We start from the raw sequence: 23,859 nt of genomic DNA on the forward strand, positions 1-23,859 counted from the left end.
CCTGCTTTTTAAAAACTGGTTCTTTATCCGTACTCTTTTATTCACTTGATCACTTTATAATTTTGCACTTTGACATCCTGTAGATTCATTAAGAACTTTTAGTCCAGCACTATGGCTTTATTTAATACAATGATTAGCCCAAGTGTTATTCTATTTGAGCTGAGTGATGGCAATGTATTTGATTGGAGCCTTGTAATTGTTATTTTAAAACCAAAGTAATGGAGTATGGTCACAGAATAGAATGTGATCCAAAAGGATACTAATAATTAAAGCAGCAAGCACTTAGAAGCAAGTAAATGTCCTATCACAGACCACAGGGCCCTGTGTATCCCAAGTCCTACCTACCTTTGCAGTTTCATCTCCTACCCCACCCATCCCATACCACCCCATTCCTCACTTCGGGGTAGCACCACTGCAACATTCCAGTTCCTAGAAGTAGCCGGGTTCCTTCCTGCCTTGGGAATGACACTTGTTCTACCTGGGTGCTCCTTCACAGTTGTTTTGTTGGCTGCCTCCTCTGAGTCTCACCCACAGTCTCGTTAGCTTAGGGGGGTTTCCTGGACTCAGTGACTATAGTCATCTGCCCCACCCCACTGCCTGTCCACACATGCAGTACACATCATTATCATCTCTCACAACATGCTATTATTTCCTTCAACATCAGGGAATCTAAGTTGTGTCTCCTTTTACTTGTCTCTCTCCTCTACTGGATGCAGGGTGAAGACTATTCCTCTGTTATTCAGCACTGCAGCCCCAGGGCCATCCTGGCACCTGGCATTCAGTAGGTGCTCAATAAGTATTTGTGATTGAATGACTAGAATATTCTGATGTCCCAACTTTTCCTGAACTCATATCATATATTCTATACTTAGCACTTCTACTGTGATAACATATTATCCTCCAGTGGTTGGATTTAACCAAGCTGTGCTTACTTTTCTCAGGCATATGAAGGATCAGAATAAGAAGGTGGCCAACCTCAAGCACAATCAACAGTTGGAAAAAAAGAAGAATGCCCAGTTATTGGAAGAAGTCCGCAGGCGAGAAGATAGCATGGTTGACAACTCACAGCACTTGCAGGTTAGCCCTGGCTTTTCCTCTTAATCCCCAAATAATTGGAGGTCAACTCTCTCCAAGATGTACTCCTGTGGGAAAATGTATGCAGAAATGGTGGACTGGCCCTTACTCTGAATCTGACACTAACAATGTAGTCCCACAGAACCCAGTAGGTATTTTATAGTATGGAGCATCATTTTCAAAATGGTATCCAAGGAAAGCCGGTTAACGTGGAGCCTACTAATGCTTCACATAGTCTCTTAGTTCCTATACTTTACCTTAAAAGCTAAGGGCTGCATTTATATAATTGGCAAGAAGCTTAAAACATAGATATGTCTTTCTTTTAGAATTATATTGCAGTTGTTTTTGTTTTAGTAGAAGGGAAATGTGTGCATATTATCACAGAAGCTATTTGGGAAAGGATGCATTAAATTGATCTCAGACAGTTTACAAAACTGGTTTTGTTTTGCTTAAAACTCTGAGGCTCTGAGACAGATCATTATTCTGTCTTCTCTGTGGAATATAGTTATCTCTGAATGAATGGCTCTCAGAAACAGATAGGCCAACTGAAAACACCAATTTTTCCTCATTAACCATTCCTATTTTGGGCAAAGGCGCTCTCTTCATGTGCTCGATAAAACTTTCAAGCTAAAACAGGGCATTTGCTTTGAAGTTTCTTTATTTATTCCAGTGTGCCTTTAAACAGAGCAGTTCAAGTTCAAGTTAGCCGGAGTTCATTTTAAATTTTGCTTATTAATTAGTGTCTTTCTTCAGTTATACTCGTATATTAGGTTTCCTCCTTGCAGATAGAAGAAGTTAGATAATTTCAATATGTACTCATAGTTCATCTTTTTAATTGAACAAAAGAGAAATAAATTATTCCAGAGTAGGAAATATAAAGAAATGCCTTGCACAGAGCATGGCGCACATGGATTACTTAGTATTAGTTTCTTTTTTCTCTGTGTACTAGAGGTGCCTTAATGTTGTCAATCAAGCCTCTTTACATTAATGCCTGATTTGGATAACACAATATTAGGATCAGCTCCTTTATTCAGTCCTGGGACTACCCTAGTTAGCATGGACTGGTAGCTTATTTAAATCCACAGTATCCTCAGTGTTCTTGGCAAATTACAACCCAGGGTTTTGGGTCTTAGTTTCCCCATCAGTCACATGAGATGTTAGATTGAAGCCTACAGACTGAGATAATAGTTAACTTAAATTTGTAGAACATTTTATTGCTTTGCCAGGCATATATTCCAATTTGTTCCTCATGAAATTATTGATGATTTTACATATGGTAAAAGTAGTCTCAGAAAAGCAATGGAATGTACATCCAGGTGAAGATAGACCTGACTCCAGGTCTTCTGCTTTCAATAAACTTATATAAAGAAATAGTAACAGTAGTCTGTACCTTTTATTAAACTCTTTAATATGCTAAGTACTGTGCTATTTACTTTATAGCAGCAATTTAATTCTTAGGTCAACTGGATTAGTCAGGACTCCTAGCTGCAAGTGACAGGAACACAACTCAGTCTGAACTAAGCAGAAAAGGGAGCTTGTTGGTTCAATGAAATAGAAAGGCTAGGTATGGACTTCAGACATGATTACATTTAGATATTCAAACCATGGTGTCAGGAATCTGTCTTCATCTTATCCACAGGTGTGCTTTGCTCTTTGTTGCCTTGATTCTCAGGAAGGCTGCCCACAGTGATGCTAACAATAGCCACCAGCAGCCAACTTAGTTTCTGTGAGTGCAGTCACACAGAGGAAGCAGAAAAATTATTTCTTAGTATCTAGAGAAAGTTCAAAGGCTGGTAAATGCATGAATTGGCCAGGCCAGGATCAGGTCATGTGATTACCTAGAACCTCGAGGACAGGGGTTAGCCTTACCCAAAGCCCATTGTCTAATAGTATAGACAGGTGATTTACTACAAGAAAGAGAGTTTTGTTACCAGACAGGGTGCTGGACAGGTAAATCACCTCTGTTTTTTTTTTTTTTCCACATCAGTGTTATATGGGTGGATTATGCATATGGTGAAAGTTCTGGAGAATTTAAGAGAGGAAGGCAAGAAAACTTTTGCATGGCAGAGAGTCTTCATGGAAAGGTGGGATTGGAGCTAAATGAGTTTGACATGGGAATGACAGAGCAGTAGGGAAGGCTCGTCAGGCAGGAGAACTGTCAGCAAAGGTGCAGAGGTTGCACAGAGCAAGATACAGCAAGGGAACAAAACACAGCAGGCCAAGTGATCATTATCACAGTGAGGTAAGTGTTGTTATTATAGTTTGTTAACTGACTGTGGAGTTAGAATGCCTAGGATTCAACCCAAGCTTTAGAATTTACTGGCTGAATATGTTTGGCAGGTTACTTAACTTCTCTAGGACTAGTTTCCTCACCTGTAACATGGAAATAATAATCACATCTACTCCAGAATTGTTGTGAGGATTAAGATGTCAATGAATATAAAAAACTTAGGATTGCACTTGGCACAAGTTCAAAAAGAAGTATTAATAACTAATTGTCATTATAATAACAAGGGAAGGTAAAAACACTTAAAAATTATCTATGGTACCCATGGGTATTTACATAGTTCTACTCTTGATAGGCATTCAGCATCAAAGTTTTTGTATTTTCTATATATAGTATTTTTTTTCTTTTCTAAGGACACATCCAGTTATGGAAATTAATGTCTCATTTTGACCCATGAACTTTTGTATAGCAATATTTTGATAAAGGGCCTTGGTAACTACCTCATAGACCTATTCATAAAAGATAGCATGGTCTGGAATTGCTTAGTTGCATTCCTGACCACCCCAAATAAAGGATAGCATTTGAAATGCAATAAAAAGTAATCACAATTAATTTTGATGAAAATGTTTCTGGTTAAGGTTAATAGAGAGTGAAACTCCCACTTTCCCGGATTGTTAAGCAGATGTGCTCAGATACAGCAATTATTGCCTTCTGAAAGCAGAACTTTCCTTTCTGGGGGCACTCAATTTTTTAATACTGCTGTTGTTTTAAGTGCTTTCTGTTTATATGTTAGCCTGCTAAGCCCTTGAAGTTTTAGACACCTGGAAGCTGGTTCATTGGTTGGTTGGTTGGTTCATTGGTTGATTAGTTGGTGGTTATGCAATTGGCACTTAAAAAAATTTTTTTTTATACCAGTACTTTGTAATGGTTGGACGTCCTGACTTCCTGATTCCAAACAACTAAATAGATATTGCATCCAGGAAAGTCTCAGGTAGAGTACTACCTGCAACAATAATGGCTTTTGGATCATGTTCCAAAGAGAGATCGAAGAGATTCAACCAGTTGATATGAAAGTTGGAGACAAAAGATTGGGGGAGTGCACTTACCCATAGAGAACCTTGTAAAGGGGCAGTACAATCTTTCAATCTGTCAAAAGAGACAAGGTTTAGAGAAATGGTTATTTTATAAGAAAAACAAATAACATAAATATAATGAAAAATTACAGCTGCAATGGCCTGAGTGGGTGGATGTAATAGAGAATAGTGGGGACTGTAGGAAATTGAGTCCATGTCTCATGAAAAGGAGTAGGGACCACTAAGTTCTGGCTGAATATTGCCATAAAGGTGGGCCTAGAGTGAAGGGCCCTTCTGATTGCCATAAAATATGGATCTTTATGTGAAGTCTATGGATTTATAAAATAATGCAATGTTTTTAACCACTCTGTGGGTCCAATTAAGCACACATACAGGTGAATTGACTACTGGCTTGTAGCTTCTGTTGCACAGCCTGACATTCTGTTCCCACTGGGTTCACATATTCTATGTATGTAGACTATGAATGCACCTAGCAAGCTCAACTTGATCCATTGAAAACAGATGGCAGTGTAGTGGGTTTATCCTGAGTTTGTGTGTGTGTGTGTGTGTGTGTGTGTGTGTGAAATACTCTAAATACCTTGAATTATTGTTTCTCAGAGGAAATATTGACAATCTATAGGAATACACAGTGTTCTTGGTTTAACTTCTTGAATCTTCTTTTTTTTTTCTTTTTGACCACTGGCAAGGAGAGCAGGAAGGGAGAGATAAAAGAACCATGGAGTTGAACTCTCCAGTGTTCAAATACTGGCCTTACTATTGTTAGCTCAAGACTAATTCTATATTTGAGTAAGTCAGGGAAGCTCTCTGACCCTCACCTTTTTAATCTATAAGTGGGGATTAAAATTTGTCCCTCATTGTGTGGGTCAAACAAGGTGAAGTTTATGAAAGAGACTAGCACTGTAACTGACCTACAGTAACTGACATGGGGTTCAGTTGGTAGAGTTTTCTCCCAGAGAGACTGCTAATGAGCTTCTAGTCATAGGAGACAGTGCTGTTTGGAAGTATCGCCCAACAAATCCTTGTAACTCGTTTATACTGATGAGTAATACAGACCTAGAGCATACACCAGAAAGCTTCCAATAAAGCATTTAAAACACTTTGGGCAATAAGGAGGAAAAATTAAAATATTTTTCAAGTTTATGTTGAATTATGTGTGAAAAGTAGATTTGAAAGATTGTGATTTTCTTATATAATTTCATAGAACTGTTCCCCAGGACACAGATTATGGAGCATGATATATATATCATGATATTTATGTCTGTTCTTGGGGCTTGGGGCTTCTGTGTGTCCCTTTAGAGTCCACATGGAGATTTTTCAACAAGGTGTTTTTATGAAGATTCACACTAAATCGTCATTACCACAATGGGATGCATTTTTCCCCCTCCAACCTCTAGCTATTTCTTGCTGAGTAAATATGCCAATTTGGAATCCCAGTGGACATCTTTGTAGATTTTGGCTGCATTTTTCCCTGTGCAGCTTATCAAGTTAATGAACTAACATTCTAAGAAGTGCACAAGCCAATATTTTATGCTCCTTTTCTGTTGTATGTCTGCAGAATTCTCTTCAATTTATTGCCTGAAAACTAAAGTCTGTTCTTGTGTGCTTCCGTTTCCAAATTATAGGTTCCCAGGGAACTGTAAAGTTTCTTTTCTGCTAGTGGTTAAACCCAAGTGTGATCAGTTTAAAAAGCAAGTGAATGTTCCCATTTATTCTTGTCCTTTTAGTACTGTTCTTAAAAATAAAAAAAGTTAAAAAGACAATTTTATTTTTCAATCTGTGCAACTCTGGACATCCATATCTTTTTTCCAACGGTACTTCTTTTACTTGGTTCCTCCAATTAGAGTTGGAATCAGCTAACAGAGGAAGTGTAATGAGCAACATAAACCTTATAAATGCCTAGCATTCAGCAAAACATTATGGAATTCCCAAGCTTTGCTCAGTTGTTTTTTTGCAGAGGGACACTGATGTTTTAAGAAACAATTTGTAAGCCTTAATATCTATATATTCATTCCTCTAAGTCACTGAATTAATTTCTCTTTCAATTTCCTAAGCTCAAAATTGTTACTCTAACGTTGATCTATGTTCCTGTGTTATGGTACACTTCTGAGTGCTGCCATTAGAAGAAACCTGACCAGCAGAGCTAAGAGATTCATCTTTGTCAAAACACGTTTATTTAGTTGCTAGTTTTTCATGGCTGTTCAGTAGGCATGGTGTGGAGTGATTTAGGGAAGTCCATTTCAGCCATTTTTTTCAACATATGGGAAGATGAAAAAAATCATCTAACACTAGTTTAAAAGAAAAAATCCACATTTGTTTAAATTTTCATTAGAATTTAGTGTGTTCTTTTTAACACAGTGAAGGGCTTTGTCTGTCTTGTGACTTTCTACCTTGATGGGTAGAGATTGGGATGTTCATAAAGCTGTGGACAAATTCCAGAGGTATCCAACATTTCCAGGCTCTGTTCATATTTTCAGAGGACAAAAAATACTCAAGTATGATACTTGCAGTTCTGCAGAGGATGCAGAACATTGGTGAGTAGGACTGAGGGTTAATACAGAAGTGCTTTCTATCCTTGGGGATTTATTTTGACATTTGTTTGTCTTTCACACTATAATTCCCCATGAATCAAAAACGACTTTTTTTTTTGTAGCAGGCCTCCATAGCCAGTCCCAGAAAATTGTATTTGACAGTTTCTAGTAGCCTTGGGTTGAAGTCCTTACTCTTTGTAGTAACTCACAAACTGTCAGGGGTGACAAGGCAGCCTGTGCAATGTATGTGGGAACTAACCATTTCTTAGAAATGTTCCAAGAAGCCAAGTAAAATCAGGTAAGTAAAAGTGGCTGTATGTGTAGCTTTTCTTCATTCTTCCCAATAAAGCATTACTTGTTTTTCCAAATGTGCAGTAACTTGCATATTTCTTTTGAGAAACGCCTTCTGCTTTTTCCTTAGGATTTGTGACCTAATCCTCCACTTCATACAGCCCCTCTCTGTACAAACACAATATATTTCTATGGAAAAGAGACATTTACCCTTAATCAGTGTTGCCTAATCTACCTACTAAATTACTCCCTGGAGGCAGAGTGGAGTTCATTATTCTTTTCTGAAGGGTTTTCAGGTTTCACTCCATTAGGGGCTCTTCAACAGTCCCCAGCAGAGTGAATGTTTGTTTCTCAAAAGCTGAAGATCCTGCGAGAATGAAACCAACATATTTATCAGATGAAATCACTGTTATTTTGGGAGTAGAATTGTAAAAGCTCTGGAAAGACAAAGCTTGAGGAGATGGGGGCTATAAAAGGTGTCTTGGTAGAATGATATGCTAATTCTCTTATTCATTTTGAGAGAGGTTACTAAGGAGATCAGACTATTTTTTAAATGTTATCCCATTTTGTGCCCTTTGCTCCCTAAAATATGAATAGATAAGGCAAAGGTGGTATATGTCCTACTGTGATCCCCAGTGAGAATTAGAAACAAGTATAGATGTGCTACAGGGATGGGTGTACTTCAGCTCCAGGGAGAGGAGGTAGGGTTGCTTTGTTGAGTCTGCTTTCCCTCTATTTCCCTTTAACTTTGACTTCTGGGCTTATTTTGAGGGAGGTTTGGGCTATAAACTGGAGACATAATTGTTATATGTTTATTAAAATCGCTGCTGATAATCAGTTTAGTCAAAAGTAACAATAATAATGCATCGCAGCCAGAGCCCTGTGTGCTTCACAAAGTGCTTTCAGGGGGTGATCTTCACACCAGATCCTCCTATTGACCTTGAGAATTGGGTGGGTTACATTTGTGTATCTTCATTTTATAGATGAGAAAACTGAGCCTCAGGCAGTTGTTCAGTGATTCATCTGCAATCATGGATCACATTAAATGCAAAGTTTTGAGGAGGCACCAAGGCCTAAGAGTTTTTCTTATGAAGGTCAGACTAAGGCTCAGTCAGCTTTTGGACTCGGAAGAAAATACTTTCCCAGGCAGAAGTTTCTGAGCCAGAAGTGATGCTTTAAAAGCCACTGAGAAATAAGATCTTGAAGATGTGTGCTTGGGGGTATCGATATGTTCTTTCTTTTAAAGTTTCGATTGACTGATTGATTGATTGATATGAGAGATTGATGAGAGAGAGAGAGAGAGAGAGAGAGAGAGAGAGAGAGAGAGAGAGAGATTTGTTGTTCCACTTATAAAGAACTTACAAAAGAAATCCAATTTAAAAGTGGGCAGAGGACCTGAATAGACACTTATGCAAAGAGGACATAGAGATGGCCCATAGACATATGAAGAGATACTCAATGTCACGAGTCATCAGAGAAATGCAAATTAAAACCACAATGAGCTATAACCTCACACCAGTCAGAATGGCTATATCATTAAAATCAACAAATAACAACTGTTGGCGAGGATGTGAAAAAAAGGGAACCCTCATGCCCTGTTACTGGCAATGCAGACTGGTACAGCCACTGTGGAAAGCAGTATGGAGTTACCTCAGAAAATTAAAAATACTGCTTTATGACCCAGCGATTCCACTTCTAGCAATAGGTCTGAAGAAACCCAAAACACCAATTTGAAAGAATGTATGTACCTTATGTTCATTGGCTGATTCTTGTGTGTGCCCTGACTGGGGATAGAACCCACAGCCTTGGCATATCGAGAATATGCTCTAACCAACTGAGCCACCAGGCTACAGCCACATCTATATGTTCTTATATTCTACTTGAATCCATAGCATGTGCAGTATAATCTTAAAAGTTGATACGATGAAGGCATTATTAAAGAACCCACACGTTGCAGACCAGGGCATTGAAAGAAGAAAAAATTCTGACAGCACACCTTATAATTTTTTCAAAGGTAGAATTTACATAGTAACTCACACACAAGACTCAGTAATCCCCGGGGGGTAATTGTGTTCCACATGCATCAAAAGTGCCAGTCCACTTAAACCAGCTCTTCCTGGCCAGGGTAATTATGGCAGGTTTACCTTGAGATACGGCTACTAGAGGTTAGTCTGGGGCCACATGCAAATCACATTGCATGTCACCCTGAACATTAATAACTTCTTTCTAATAGATGCTGGTATTTCAGCACATTGCTGTCCAAGGCAGAGTCCTGGACATGGTTAATTTTTAAAAATGTTAACTTTGACTTATGGCTTGTCCAAAGCATTGCTAAGCTGTATATTCAGACACTCCAGATTAAGGAAATGACAATCAATGGCATGGGAAATAATTTATATAGAAATCTTGTGAAAGGAAAATACAACTATAAAATCTGTTTCTAGTCACTTAATGGTCTTCTGTAATGCACACTTGGGAAGTTGGTAATTTGAATTTATGATACTTTTAATTTCTTCTCTGCTTTTACACTTCCCTCTGCATTTTACTTATTTATGTTGCCTGGAAAATCTCTGCAAGGTTAAGCAATCATGAGTTTTTCTTACTAGAAAAGACCTTAGGCTTTATTTAATAGAAGCCCCTTGTTTTGTTGATAAAGAAAGTAGAACCCAGCAAAGGCAAGTAACCTGCCCAAGGTCCCAGAGGGGGTTATTGGTAGGGGGAGACCAGACCCTGAGCCTTTTGCATCCTTGTCCAGTGCTGTTTGTGCAGCCCACTGGTTCCTTAAGATATGTCTGCCTTCAGTATAATTTTAACCTTTAACCTTTGAACCCAAAGGTTGAGCCTGAGCTCCTCAGTGCTGGATATTAGGTTGACCCTCTAAGATGACATAAAATTATGCCTTCACAATAAGCTAAACTTTATGCATATTTTATAAACATCATATTCTATTAACTCCTATGTTTCCTTTGTGTCTTTAAAATTAGTAACTAAAGAAGGGGCAAATTGGTTATAGAGAAAATTGCTGTGAGAACAGACTATGAAATTAAGGATTCTTTAGATGATTAATGAAAATTGGTTTAAGCTCTTTATATCCTTTCCACTTTCCTCATTCATGAAGGGATGTCACCCATAAAGAGACTCAGGAAGTCTCTTGTCATGGATTGCTTAGACAATCAGCAATAAGAATAATAGCTGCTACTTTTTATTGGGCAATGAACTAGGCCAAGGGTAATGTCTTTGGTTGAGTTCCCTGGGAAACTGAGAGTCTGACATTAACATGCAGGAAGTTACTGGGAGTCTTCTCAGGAAGGGAGAGATGCAGGGTTGGGCCTGGGAGAAGATGAACTGTAATGTTCCAGCAAAGGCCTCAGCAGTTTCCATCAGTTGTTCTGGAGTTGGGGTGGCTATTTGGAAGGAGTTGACCCCAAATGAGATGAGATGGCTGGGCCTCTGCAAACCCCCAACAACAAGTCACTGGGGAAGGTATAACCTTGGGCAGGACCGCTCTCAAGGAAGGCTCATCCCTGGCCTTCGGGAATGAGTGTCTCAGCCATGAAGAGGGATCTGGGCAGTGCACCACTGCTTCTACTGCAGGTATCGAATGTGTTGCACTCTCCCCTTGACACATGTGGCTAGTCTCATGACTTTTGCCCACCCACATGCATATTTCTTTTCCATACAAGCTGCTATTAAGAAACCAATCCTAGTTGGGCAGGTTGCTCTGTACACACATTGACTTGTCTAATCTTCCCAACAAACAAATGAGGTTGCTACTCTCTATGAAACCATTTGCATAAGTGAGAATATTGAGACTTGGTGATGTTAAACAAGAAAAGGAGCTGGCATTGTTTTCAGGTCTCAGTCATGAGGGGGGCACTCCTCTCTCTCCTGTGTAGGACTGTTTCTTTATATGCTTTAGATGGTCCACAGTAACTATAGCAGGAGTGAAAATAATGCTCAAGCTACTTCAAAAACAGATAGAAAAATTACGTGGCATGAACTCGGGTTAGGAGGCTTTGCATGGGTTCTATGGGGTAGTAGATAAGCTTCTTTTAACTAATGTGATAGAATGAAATGCTTCTTCAAGGCTTGTAAGGTTCTGACTTCAGTTCAGCAAATGGTCTCACTGATATTTTTGTGGGCTCTTGTGTGCCAGACACTGTGGTATCTGCTGGGACTTAAAATCAATAAGACAAGATTCTTTACCCTCTAATGTCTCAGGATCTTTTCTTCTGACAAATATGTCCTTTCCAGGCATCTGATCTGCAGCAACTTCTGTACGTAAACCAGAATGTGCGTCCCTGGTCTGTTGCTTGCTCTGGGATGGAAGACCTCTTGGAAGAGATCTGTCTGCAGCTGAAGCCTTGGCTCCAGTGAGCCAGAGCAGAAGCTTCCAGAGAGACTTCTGAACTGCAGCTCTGCAGTATAGCTACAAGTATCTGAGTGGGTGATGGATGAGGGTACCGAGGGAGTTGGGGATCTGGGTTCTATTCGAGGCTCAGTCACTAATTAGCTGTGTGGCTTTGAGTAATTTTTTTTCTCTTTGAAACTATTTTCTTACCTACAAAATGGCAGGCTTGTATTGGGGTGATGCCCCTTTCAACTCTCAGTTCCCGGAGTCCTGGGACTAACTGAAGGATGCACATGTGTAATGATTTATGAAAAGCACCATGAGCTGAGACAGCAACGAGGGATGCTGCCCCCTCTACAGAGCATTCATGTTAGTGGCAGGGAAGTCCTCTAGCTGGTAATCCAGGAAAATAGGAGAAATTGTCTCCTTAAGGACCAGCCCTATAACATATGGACTAGCTTTAAGTGTAATATATTCTAAGAACTCTTTCTGTCTTCCACTTAAGGTGCAAAGTCTACCATTTTAGAAGACTCCTGTACTGTGCACTAAAACATGGTATTTTCTTTCTTTAGAGTTATAGGTTATAATAATACAACCACCATTTATTTTTATTTTATTTTATTTTATTTACTTGTTTATTTTTTTGCTATAAGATAAGATAAAGATTAGAACACTGAGAGTCTGGACACAAGATATATAATGCAGGAACTCCTCAGAATCAAGCCACCTGGGTTACAGAATTATTTCTCAAGGGCAGGAGCTATGTGACTTTTAATGTAATCGTTTGTGATGTAGACTGTTGTTTTAATAAGCTACTATGTCAGTAGAGACTATTTTTTTTCCCTCCTGGACTCTGTGGGTCATAGTAAGCTGTGGGAAAATAGAAAAGAGATTAATTTGACAGAAACCAGTGATTTTATCTAGGTTCACATTTCCTAAAGCATGTTTATCAAAGTGAAGTTCTGTAAAATACTATTAGAAAAAAGGGTTCCATTTGTCAAATGCCTTTGGAAAACAATACATACTCTGGCTTCTCTTAGAGACTTACCATGCATATTAGCATATTAAAGACTCTGAGAAGTCCCGCAGTCAAGAGAATGGTATAATGTTCTTTTATTCAAAATTTCTTCAAATCATTTTTTTTCCTGGGAGATCTATTAACATTGCAAAGAACTAGTATTTTATGGAACTTGGGTAAATGCTGATCTGAGTAAGTCACAGTGCTGATAACTAAGATATGCAATCAGCTCTGATTACAATTTCAGGTCGAACAAACTGCAGTGATACTTTTTATGAAACATATTATCTTTGCTGAATCAGAATTCACCTGGGCATCTTGCAATAGCTTTGCACCTGACACTTGATTAAAACACAGTTCTGTTACAATGAGGCCAAGAAAATTCTATCTCTGATGTACCCTTTATTTATTTTTTAAAAGATTTTATTTATTTATTTCTAGAGAGAGGGGAAAGGAAGGGAGAAAGAAAGGGAGAAAAACATCTATATGTGGTTGCCTCTCCCTCACCCCTAACTGTTGACCTGGCCCACAACCCAGGCAAGTGCCCTGAATGGGAATCAAACCAATGACCTTTTAGTTTGCAGGTTGGTGCTCAATCCACTGAGACACATCAGCCAGACCTGATACACTCTTTAAAAACTGTACTTCATTTAAAAAGTTAATGTGAGCCAAACTTGAAAAATGTTTATGACAGGCATAGTAGTCTTTCCATCTATCACTCTTCATGCTGGGATCTGCATTGACTTCTGATTATAAGCTCACATTATGCTGTACCCCAAATCCAAATTGGATGATGAATGGTTTGGAGGAAGATGTGGAAATTATTCCAGGCTTAAAATATAAAATGGACATTTTTAAGGTATCCATTGTTAATTCTCACTTGGGTGCAGTTTTGACCTCTTCCTGCTGAAGCAGTTCATTGTCAGTGTGGAATATAGTGCTTTAGGTCCCTGTTTTGCTGTCAAAATCAATTATATGGGTTACAAATGAAGTACAGAGCGTCCCTGTGTCATTACCAGCAGGTTTGTTTTCATTTGGGTTGTACTCTTTTGGCTGTGAAAGGATGTTTATGAGAAATTAGAAAACCGCAAATTTGAAAATGTTAACATTTAAACAATAAAACCTTGAATGTATGTCGCCTGGATGCTGAAGCTGATCATAAAAGGGCCTATAATTTCTGAATGAACTGCACCTCTCTTAACCTTGTTTAATGATGGCTTTACCCTTTTACCCATCTTACAAGGTTGTTTGCCACCTTACTCTAAATGGGCAGTTAAGGCCATACTAGACTGTGGCTTGGTTCCCCTGGATAAAGCTTCACTTCACATACACAGTAGAGTCCAACATTTGAGACAAGGGTAGTACTTAGAATTGTATCTATAGGGGCTATGAAATCTGGGAGATGTGCTACAGGTGGTGGGAAAATTCTCTTTTCAGTTGTAACAGATTCTGCAATGACTTCACTGCTTTAAGTTTGTTTTCCCCCATATACACATAAGGTTATAAATCTGTATTTCAAATGCTTATGAAATAAAATTTTTTTTCATATATTCATTTATTTTGCAGCCATTCGTGTCAGGCTTCATAGTGACCTCATAGGTTCCTAAGACTAGGTTCTTGCTTCTCCTTCACCCTGTCTATGGACAGACAAAACCACAAAGACATAATAATAACATAAGACATATAGGAGGTGGGGGATATGGCCCAAAGAAAAACAATTGCTTTGTGTAGGTTGGGCTAGGTAGGCAGCAGTACAAGTTCAGAAGATGAGCATTCTCAGCAAAGGCAGCCTGAGTTCTCTCACCCCAAGGAAGCTCCTGCAGCTTTGATGGGGTTTCTTGTAAATGTTTCCATGCTGAGGGCTGGGCTCCTTCTCTGGTTCTGATGAGCATTTTCTTCCATCATTTATGAGTCAGGAGATATCACTGTATATGCCCAAATTTAAGCTACCCTGATTATAAGGTCACCTACTATTTCTCAAAGAGAAACTTCAAATTTATTTCAAGTTTCAGTATATAAACTTTCTAGGGTATAGATAAAATAGTAAAGCTGTATATTTTGTGATGTTTATTTTGTCAATTTAGTTACATCTAAAATCACATTACTTTTTTGCCACTCTTGTATTTAATGGTGCAATCTCATTCAAACTCTACTACCTGAGAGCCAGTGACCTCCACCCCAACCCCAGAGGGGTTTTCCATCATCCAGTACAGTCTTCCCAGTCTAGTTGTCTTCACCTCTGAGTGGTTTGACCTCAGTATATTGAGAATCCATGTGTGAGTTACTCACTGGAGTCTTACATGAAGCCACTGACATCCATTCACACAATATAGAAAGGGTTTGCTGTAGAGTTTTTTCATAGATGTAAATAATTTTTATTCCTTTATCATGCATAGTTGTAACTCCTTTTTGTAAGGTGTGTTTTTACACACTGCTTAGGTTCATGAGATCCTGGGTTGACCCCTGATGCTGACATTTTCTAGCTGTGTGATGTGCAAGAGGTTGTTAAGTTTCTGGATCTCATGTGGTTATAGTACCCATCTCCTAGTGCTGTGGTCATTCAGAAAACAGCATCCAGCACAGAGAAAGTGTTGGCTGGTACTGTGATAATGCTGATTAGGGTATTGATTGTGTCATGTTCTTGCTCAATATTTATACTTGTTAGGGCTCCTCAGAGACCTTATCATAGCCTGCGCCCTGTGTGACTGGCCCCAGTTTTCTTTAAGAGCCCCCTGTCCCTCCTCCCACTGTCCCCATCACTGGCTGCTCCAGCACACCAGCCTTCAAGCCCGTCCTGCCCTTAGATCCTGCAACTTGCTCTTCCCTTGACCAGAATGTTCTTTCTTCAGATATGAGTATAACTTAGACTCCTTCACTTTGTGCAGATCTCTGCTCAAATGCTATCTCCTCAGAGAAGCTTTCTCTGAGTGCTCTAATTAATTATGCTTGTCATTCTTCCTGTCCCTGCCTTACTTTATCTTTCTTTATCATGCATATCCAGCCTGTTTCCCACTGTTGTTTCCAAGGGCACATGGGACTTAGTCCATCTCCTTAGCTATAATGGAGGACTCTCTTTTGTATCCAGAGCAGGGTGGACCTATGGGAGGCATTCAATAAATATTTTTGACTAACTGAATAAATGAATTATTATAAGTAAGCAGAATGGCAAGTGAACTTTCCCAGCGTTTCTGCCAGTTGGGAGCGGCAGCCTGTCAGAGTGAGGAGGACTGGGCAGCTGTGCCCTGGAGGAGAGAGATGCGTGCTCACCTGGCCAGCAATGTGGGGGGTGGGGATGGGCAGAGAGAGAGCAGCAGGTTGTGTGTTCTGACTGGCACTCTGTGGTGGCCTCCATGGAGGGAGAGCTGTGCCACTTCACTGCCAATAGGTAATAAGATAATAATAACTTATTGTTTATTAACAAATTTGGGATGACTAATTAATCCAAAAGACCTACTACAAATAGAGGAAGCACCATCTAGGTTTTGTATAGATGAGGTTTGTTTGAGCAGGGTTTTCCTGCAAGAGACATTCTTTTTTTTTAAGTATATTTTATTGATTATTCTGTTACAGTTGTCCCAATCTTTTTCCCTTTGCTCCCCTCTGCCCAGTACCACCCTGCCTCCAGCAATCCCACCTCGCTTAGTTCATGTCCATGGATCGTGCATGTAAGTTGTTTGGCTTCACCCTTTCCTATACTGTTCTTAAAAATCTCACTGTCTATTTTGTATCTACCAATTATGCTTCTTAATCCCTGCACCATTTTCCTGCAGGAGACATTCTTGTTGGCACTCAAAGATGTCCATCTCTAGGGGTCTGCTCTGGTGGTTGTTCCTTTCTTGTTTAAGCTGCAGGGGGCACTGTCCTCTTTGGAAGCTGTTTGGAGTGGCTGTCAGGACAGCAGGGAGGGGCAGCATAAAGCAGGGCCAAAGGAAACCTAATTCCCACCCTGCCCTCAGAGTGACTGCCTTGTGTGGCAGGCACCCTGTGTGCAGACATTCAGGAAACATGGTCCGCAGACTGGAAACATCTGGAGAGAGGTGGCAAAATGAGCAGCAGACCCTTAGAGCAGGTTTTTCTTTGTATCAGTCCTCCAACAAAGCCATACTTTTGTGAGTGTTTAGGTCTTTGACCTGATAACTGTTGTGTGAGCAAAGAATTTTCTCATTAGCAGAGTTTGTTTGTTTAATTGGCAGATGGGTAGAGTCATTCACACTGTGTGGTAGGCACCTGCTGTGTGCTGGGCAGCATGTAGGGAGCACCAAGCTTATGTGGGCATGATGACTACATCACTGCCAACATCTTAGCCCAGTTTTTAACACTCATGTTTCCAAATGAATGTTTTCCGTCTTATCCATCACCCAGTAGAACATGTGTACATTCCCCAGCATGGTGGCTGTTACTCAAAAGCTTTCTGGCACTCCTCTGGCCCCTAAATAGCCACACAAAAGACCTTACTCTTTTATAATCTCAACACGTTCTTTCCTAAAACCAGAGTTTTCTATTTAGATCAGCAGCTTTCTTCCCCAGACTTGGTTCTAGAATACATGTGGCTATAAAATTATGCTGCTGGCGTGATACTTTGTCACAAACATGTGCCAGACTCTGGAGATGGGTCCAAAGGCGGGCTTCCCAAAATGCCTTGGAGAAAAGGCTGTCTCGTTGGAATAAATAACAGCCTCCATGATGACCACTTAGAAGAGGGATGATGTGCATGGAGATGGGAATGTTATGGCATAGTTTGTAAATTTATCTCTTTTCTTTCAGACCACACTATTTTATTTTGAAAAGAAGCAAGCCAGTTTTTAGGCATCATATAAATAATACACTGATTGAGATTCCAACTTTTCAAATGACTGCTTTTATACCATAAAAGTCTCAGAGTCATTTACAACCACACAAAAACTTAATGTCGCCAGAATTATGTTGACATCGTGGAAGATGTTGTCTCCTTGGAGGCCGAAATTATCCAGAAAACTTCCTGAGTTTTTCATAATTTTCTCCCTTTATCTAGATTTGGGTTTGTTTTTCTTTTCCATTTCAGAAGGGAGACTGCATATCAAATGCTGTCTGTCACTTTCAACTCTTCAGTCTAGAGTCACTAGAGTTACATAGGCCTGGAATCCATCCCCTCTTCTTTCCAGTTTACAGCTGAGTGATGTTGAGATTTCTTAATCTTGCTGTGCCTCAGTTTCCTCTTTTTAGAATAGGGATAAGAAGACTACCTACCTCATAGGTTTGTATGAATCAAGGACACCTCGATGTGAAGTCATTACCACAGTGCTTTATACATGGGGTGTGCTCAAGAAATGATGGACACAATTACTTTGCCATCATCACCAACACTACTGTAGATAGCATTGACTGAATAATCAGTCATTTTTCTGACATAGTTGTTGAAGCCATTGTCAATTTTAGATTTTCTCTCAATTTTAGGTTAAACTCTTAATTTGGAAGGTTATACTATTTTAAAGATTTACATGCCTGTTCTAGTATTTTAACATTGATAGTGAATTTTTAAAGCTTTTCTTAATGTTTGGCAGCAGGCCATGCCCTCACTGTTTAAGCATATATGCACATATGGTATACATGCATGTATATATATGTATATACACTGATATGTCTAGCCATTCCAAAATTGTTTTATTTTCTTGCCTTGAAACATCATGGCTTCTTTAATTCTGTTTGCTGGTGTGAGATAACTATTTCCTGCCCCTACATTAAACACGCAAAGAATTTGACACGTAGGCACCAAAGCGATAGCCTTTAAAAAGCCACTGACTTCACATAGACAGTTACATAACACAGAAAGCCCTTTCTTTCTTGTGCTCACTTGGTGTCTGGCTTCACCTGGTCTGGCGAAGTGAAGTGTGAGTAGGTTGAGCTAAATATGTTCCTGTGTATCCATGTGCAGGAGGTGGGCTAGGGGTTCCTGTAAACGGAAAGGCTGGACACCATCTCCAGGCTTGAGGCCACAGGAGCGAGGAGACTGTGGAGGAAATGGAAAGGCTCCTGTGGCCGAGTGGTTAGCCTACAGTTGGTTTGGGCCACAGAGCACCATCCAAAAGGCTACTTGGTTAACTTGATTGATGCTATGGGGCATTGAAGGCAGGCAGGACCCCTGAAGAGGATTTATAATGCTCTGCACATACAGAATGCAGAAGAAGCCACAAAACCAAACTAAACATAAATTTTAGCTATGAAATGAATTTTAGGAACACTTTGTATACTTCTCTGTCAGACTAAGAGAATGTGACTATTATTATTTCTTCTAATGTCTGAAGGATTTTGTTTGCCATCTATATTGCTGCTGAAAGTTTGCAATTAAAACTTGACCTAATCAAACCCATGCACAGCTATTTTGCTGAGAAACTAAGATTCTTTTCCTTGGTTTTATCTTTGCATAGAGGGCAAGTTTTCTCCCCTCTTAGTCTAAAGATTGGTGATTGTGATTGGGCACCATTATTTTCTTTTTTCTTAGTAGCAATTAATAAGAATATTTTTGCTGGCTAGGCCCATGTATTAAATGCTTGCTTTTTCATGGTTCTTTGTCAAAAGGTATGTGTATCTCAAGATAGATTGCCTCATTCCAGCCAATTATTTATTGAGGAGAACTCCAGAATGGCTCAGTCAGCAGGAGGATCTGTTACTTTCGGAAGATTTTACCACAGTTGTGCACAGGAAATGAGTAACTGGACAATTGCTTTTCTGAGTGCTGAGGTGTTGAGACTGTATTTTATTGGGCACCAGAATGAGGAGTGTGTGACACTGAAGTTCAGATCTGAAGGAGGAGTGGGAACCAGCCACACAGAGTTGGGGGAAGAACATTGAAGATAGAGGGAACAGAGTGTACAAAGATGCAGAGGTGAGAATAGGATTGGCTTGTCAGAGGAATAACAATACACACCATGTAGAATTATTAAGAAAAATATTATCTATATCCTATAGTTGTTATAAAGATTAAATTTGATGAAGTCTACTAAATACTTAGTTGCAGGCATAGGGTAACAATAGGTATCAATAATATCATTATTGCTTTCATCTGCTTTGAAGTTCTTCTCTGAACACAGCAATTCTTTAAGGTACTTTAAAAGGAAATGGGTATTATATTTTTAGTGACTGCTCAGGCCTTTTACCCCCTTGGTAGTCCATCACACATACTCTCTGTCTTCAAACAGATCTGCTTTGATTCATGAATGGAGACAAGCAAATGAAAGTTGGATATGAAATATTTACTGCAGGACGAGAACTTGCAAAAACATGGAAAGAAACTTGTATGTGTCTCTGTTTACAGGAATCCAGTTAACTGTTATTCCTTAGTTCAATTGTAGAGTCAGAGGATGAGAGCTTAAACAAAAACAAAAAATTTTATTGTTAAGTTTAATACAAATACAGAAAACAGCTAAAACACATATACAGTTAATGAATTTATAACATCTTTGAGTCTGTGGCTCATGAAAGGACCTAGCACTTTCTAGTTACCCCAGAAGCCCTCCAGGAAAGAGATCTTGCTCAAACTAACGCATAGCCTCCCCTGAAAATAATTGCTTATTTGAGTTCTGTGGTAATCTCTGCCATACTTTCCTTTGTAATTTTTCTTACACAATTGTATATATCTACAAAGTATATATTGGCTTTGTCTACTTTTTTGTTTGTCTATTTGAAAGGGAGCTTTAAAACTTTCATGTTGCAGGAACTGGAATGAAATAAAATCAGCCATGTAGGGAAGACCAAAAGTCAACAGAAAAAAAAAAAAAAAAGCAAAACTTGAACTCAACCTGGGTTATTGGCAAGAGATAGATTCAAGAAGAAATTGAGGAGGGAGGGGGGAGGCCTGTGAGGGGCATGGTTGGCTCAGGGTTCCTTCCTAGGAGAGTTCCTTCTGCAATATGAGGCAGTCCTGCCTTGGAGACTCTGGGACTGTGCGCAACCGTTTTAGAGTGAGTTGTTTGTTTACACTAGTCTGGAGTTCCTTCTTTGAAGAAGCCACAACCAGTCCCCAGAGCCCAAGGTTCGGGGGAGGCAAATCAGCCATCAGTGGATAGAAATACAGTCTTCCCTCAGTATCTAATTTTCTGGGGGATGGATACCAGGGCTCCTGGGGATACCAAAATTCAAGGATGCTCAGGTCCCTTATATAAAATGATGTACTATCTGCATATAATCTACACACATTCTCCTGTGTATTTTAAATAATCTCTAGATTACTTATAATACCCAATACAAGGTAAATGCTAAGTAAATAATTGTTATACTATATTTTTAGCTTAACTACTTAGTACATGTCAGTGAAATGTAACATTTTTTCTTTTTGAATATTTTGATGCATAGTTTGTTGAATCCATGAATGCAAATCATGCAGATATGGAGGACCAACTGTAATGAAAGAAAGTTAGGAGTGGGAGATTCCCTTTGCTCCTCAAGGAAGAGGGGCCCTGGACAAGGAGATGAGGAGGAAACCAGCGGGGTTTTTAATGAAGATTTTATTTATTTATTTTTAGAGAGAGGGTAAGGAAAGGAGAAAGAGAGGGAGAGAAACATTGATGTGTGAGAGAAACATTAATCGGTTGCCTCTTGCACACGCCCCGACCAGAGACCAGGCCTGCAACCCAGGCATGTGCCATGAGTAGGAATCAAATGGGCAACCTTTCACTATGTGCTTTGGGGAAGAATGCTCAACCAAATGAGCCAGGCCGGTGGTGCAGGAAACCAGAGGTTGACTCTGCACAGTAAACGCAGGGGTGTGAAACTTCCTGGATTGGGTCATTCCCTTTGATCTTTAAGAAGAGAAAGGAATTGCATGTGACAAGGCTTCATTCTAATAAATTACTTTGAGATTGTGCTTGTCCTTTTAACTTCCCTATTATATGCCATTTAAAAAAAAACATGCTTAGGCTCTTAATTGTTATTAACATAAAATCTGAGACAAATTTAAATGTTTTTTTGTTTTCTTGTTGAAGAACCAGAAAGCACTGGAGAACAGTTTAGGCATGTGGCTCTTCAGGGCCTGGTGGGAGAGAAGCCAGTTATGGGGGAAGCTCCTGAGAAGCCAAGTTCCCGAGAGACCTAACTGTGCAGGCAGGAGGGACAGGGATCCAACCTGGAACGGAGTTGTCCTCCTTCCCTGGGGGTGTATTGGGAGAGCTAGATTTCAGTTCTGGCATTGTTAGTAACTACACAAATTTTTTTTATATACCTGAAACTAATATATGTTGATTATACCTAAGTTTAAACACATTTTTAAAAAAAGGATTGGGAACTTCCCTGGAAGCTGTTAATTACTTGAAAATATTTATTGAGCTTCTTGAGTGCCAGACCCTGCACTAGGTATTGGGTATACAGAAATCAATAAGATTACAAGACACCCATCTTCACAGAGCTGCCTCCAGGTGTGAAGACTGACATTAAACAGGAAATTACTGACAAGTGTGTTGAGTGCTATGGAGAAGAGTGTGGAGGGGGCGGCACTTGCCACAGCCACCTATCTGGAGGGTCTGCCTCAAAAGACCCATGGCTAGATCTTGTCTCACCTACTGTCAGTGGAACACAGGTATGTTTCACAGTGTAAAACTGGAAGATCAGGAGTCTGTGAGTATAATTTATTTTAATCCTTCATTACTTACATGAGATCCTTGTGTGTCCTTCAGTTTGTAGGGCATTTTCTTTCCTCGTTTTTATAAATTGTTCCATTAGGTTAGCAGTTGTAATGTAGAAGCCAGAATCCTGGTTCTTGGTTTGAATTTAGACACAACTTTGTAGTCCTTGAATGACCCTCATGGAACAGATTTTGTTAAGCCCCAGAAATTTTCATTGCTCATTTTCATTTTCTCTTACCTCGCAATGCCTTTTTGCATTTAGTTACCTAAGACTTGTGGTGCTTCAAGTGTCCAGCAATTCCATGTCATTTTTCCATAATAATTTGACATCTGTTTAATGATGTGTACACTATTTAAGACAACTTGAAAATATTTAAAAAGTTAAAAGAATAACAATAATTTAGAAACCTAAATGATCTCCTTATCTCTTCTCTGCATTCCTGTTTCTCCTCACCCGGTACCTTTATCCAATCAAATCTTTTTTTATGGGTAATTTGAAATACAAGAGTATACTTACTATAATTTCCTCCATTGTTTAAAAATGTTCTAATGAAATGCTACAGGGCAGAAAGTGCTCATCTCAGAGGTACAGGGGTCGTTGTAAAACACCCAGACATACATGTGATATACATTTTATAGCTTTGTGTATTTTGCAGGTAAGACATTGAAACATTGTAGAAATACTACCTTGTAGAGTAAACCCTAATTTAATAGTAGCTGTTCATCACTGCTGGCCTTTTATTTATACATGTGTAATTGTGATTTTCAGGACTTATTATCAGGATGTGTTCAAACTTGGTTTTGTCTTCCCATCTTTCCATCTTAGGAACTGTTTCCAGATTGCCTGTAGTTGGAAAGATTCTATTGGGGTGGGGGGTGGTCTGGCTTCATAGGGACACAGGCCTGGCCATTTGCCAGCTGTCTAGGCCAGAAATCAGAGAGTCATCCTTAGTTCCTTACTGTCCCTTGCACCCCGCTACCCTCACATCTCATCAGATCCTGCTGACTTTAGCAGGATTAGCACCCTCCTCTCCATCCCTTCTGCCATCTGCCTTTGTTGTGACCTTCCTGGTTTGGATTATGCGTTGGCTTCTTGACTCACCCCTCTGCTTCCAGCCTGATTCTGTGCTGATTAACTCGACATTTCCTCATCACTGCCCTACCTAACACCTTCAACCTCTCTGCCATGACTCAGGATAAACTCTGTGGTCTTGGGATATTTAAGACCCTGCATTACCTTGCTCTGGCCTAACCCTCAGCCTCATTTTACACCAAAACCTGCCTTCAGCTTTAGAGTCTGGTAACACTGACCAGAACCACTTCTCACACACACTTTCTCTCCCCTGGGCCTTGGTCCCTGCGATTCTTCATGTTTAGAGTGCTCCCACTCTCACTTATTTTCCCCACCTAAGTCCTGCTTATCCTCACACCCCTCAGCTTATGTGATAACTTCTCCAAGAAGCTCTGTGTTGTTCCTGCAGACTGGCTTAGATATTGATTTCTCAAGTCACAATTTTTCTCCTTATCTCTTCTCTGCATTCCTGTTTCTCCTCACCCGGTACCTTTATCTCTTTCAATCGCACCTTGCATTGAAGGCAGACCATGAAATACTTGTTGGGATGAGGGATTTTTTTCTGCTTTTAGTCTGAAGGCAGATCACCTGGCATGTATATACTTCCTTAT

At 39.6% G+C, this 23,859-nt stretch overlaps 1 protein-coding gene across 3 annotated transcripts in view; it reads left to right on the top strand.

Moving 5' to 3' along the window:
• ERC2 (ELKS/RAB6-interacting/CAST family member 2) overlaps positions 1 to 23,859 on the top strand; it is a 926,792-nt gene that overhangs the window by 489,494 nt on the left and 413,439 nt on the right. For all 3 annotated transcript variants that reach the window (XR_016512310.1, XM_090282950.1, XM_090282949.1), the window contains exon 11: positions 942 to 1,077. Coding sequence is in view for 2 of the 3 variants with exons in the window: in XM_090282950.1 (XP_090139076.1) it covers positions 942 to 1,077 (136 nt within the window). In the remaining variant the exon portion in view is untranslated. The remainder of the gene's footprint in view (positions 1 to 941; positions 1,078 to 23,859) is intronic.

The sequence above is a fragment of the Furipterus horrens genome, unplaced genomic scaffold (assembly GCF_987537825.1).
Source record: "Furipterus horrens unplaced genomic scaffold, mFurHor1.1.pri manual_scaffold_7, whole genome shotgun sequence".
In the NCBI taxonomy this organism is placed as follows: domain Eukaryota; kingdom Metazoa; phylum Chordata; class Mammalia; order Chiroptera; family Furipteridae; genus Furipterus; species Furipterus horrens.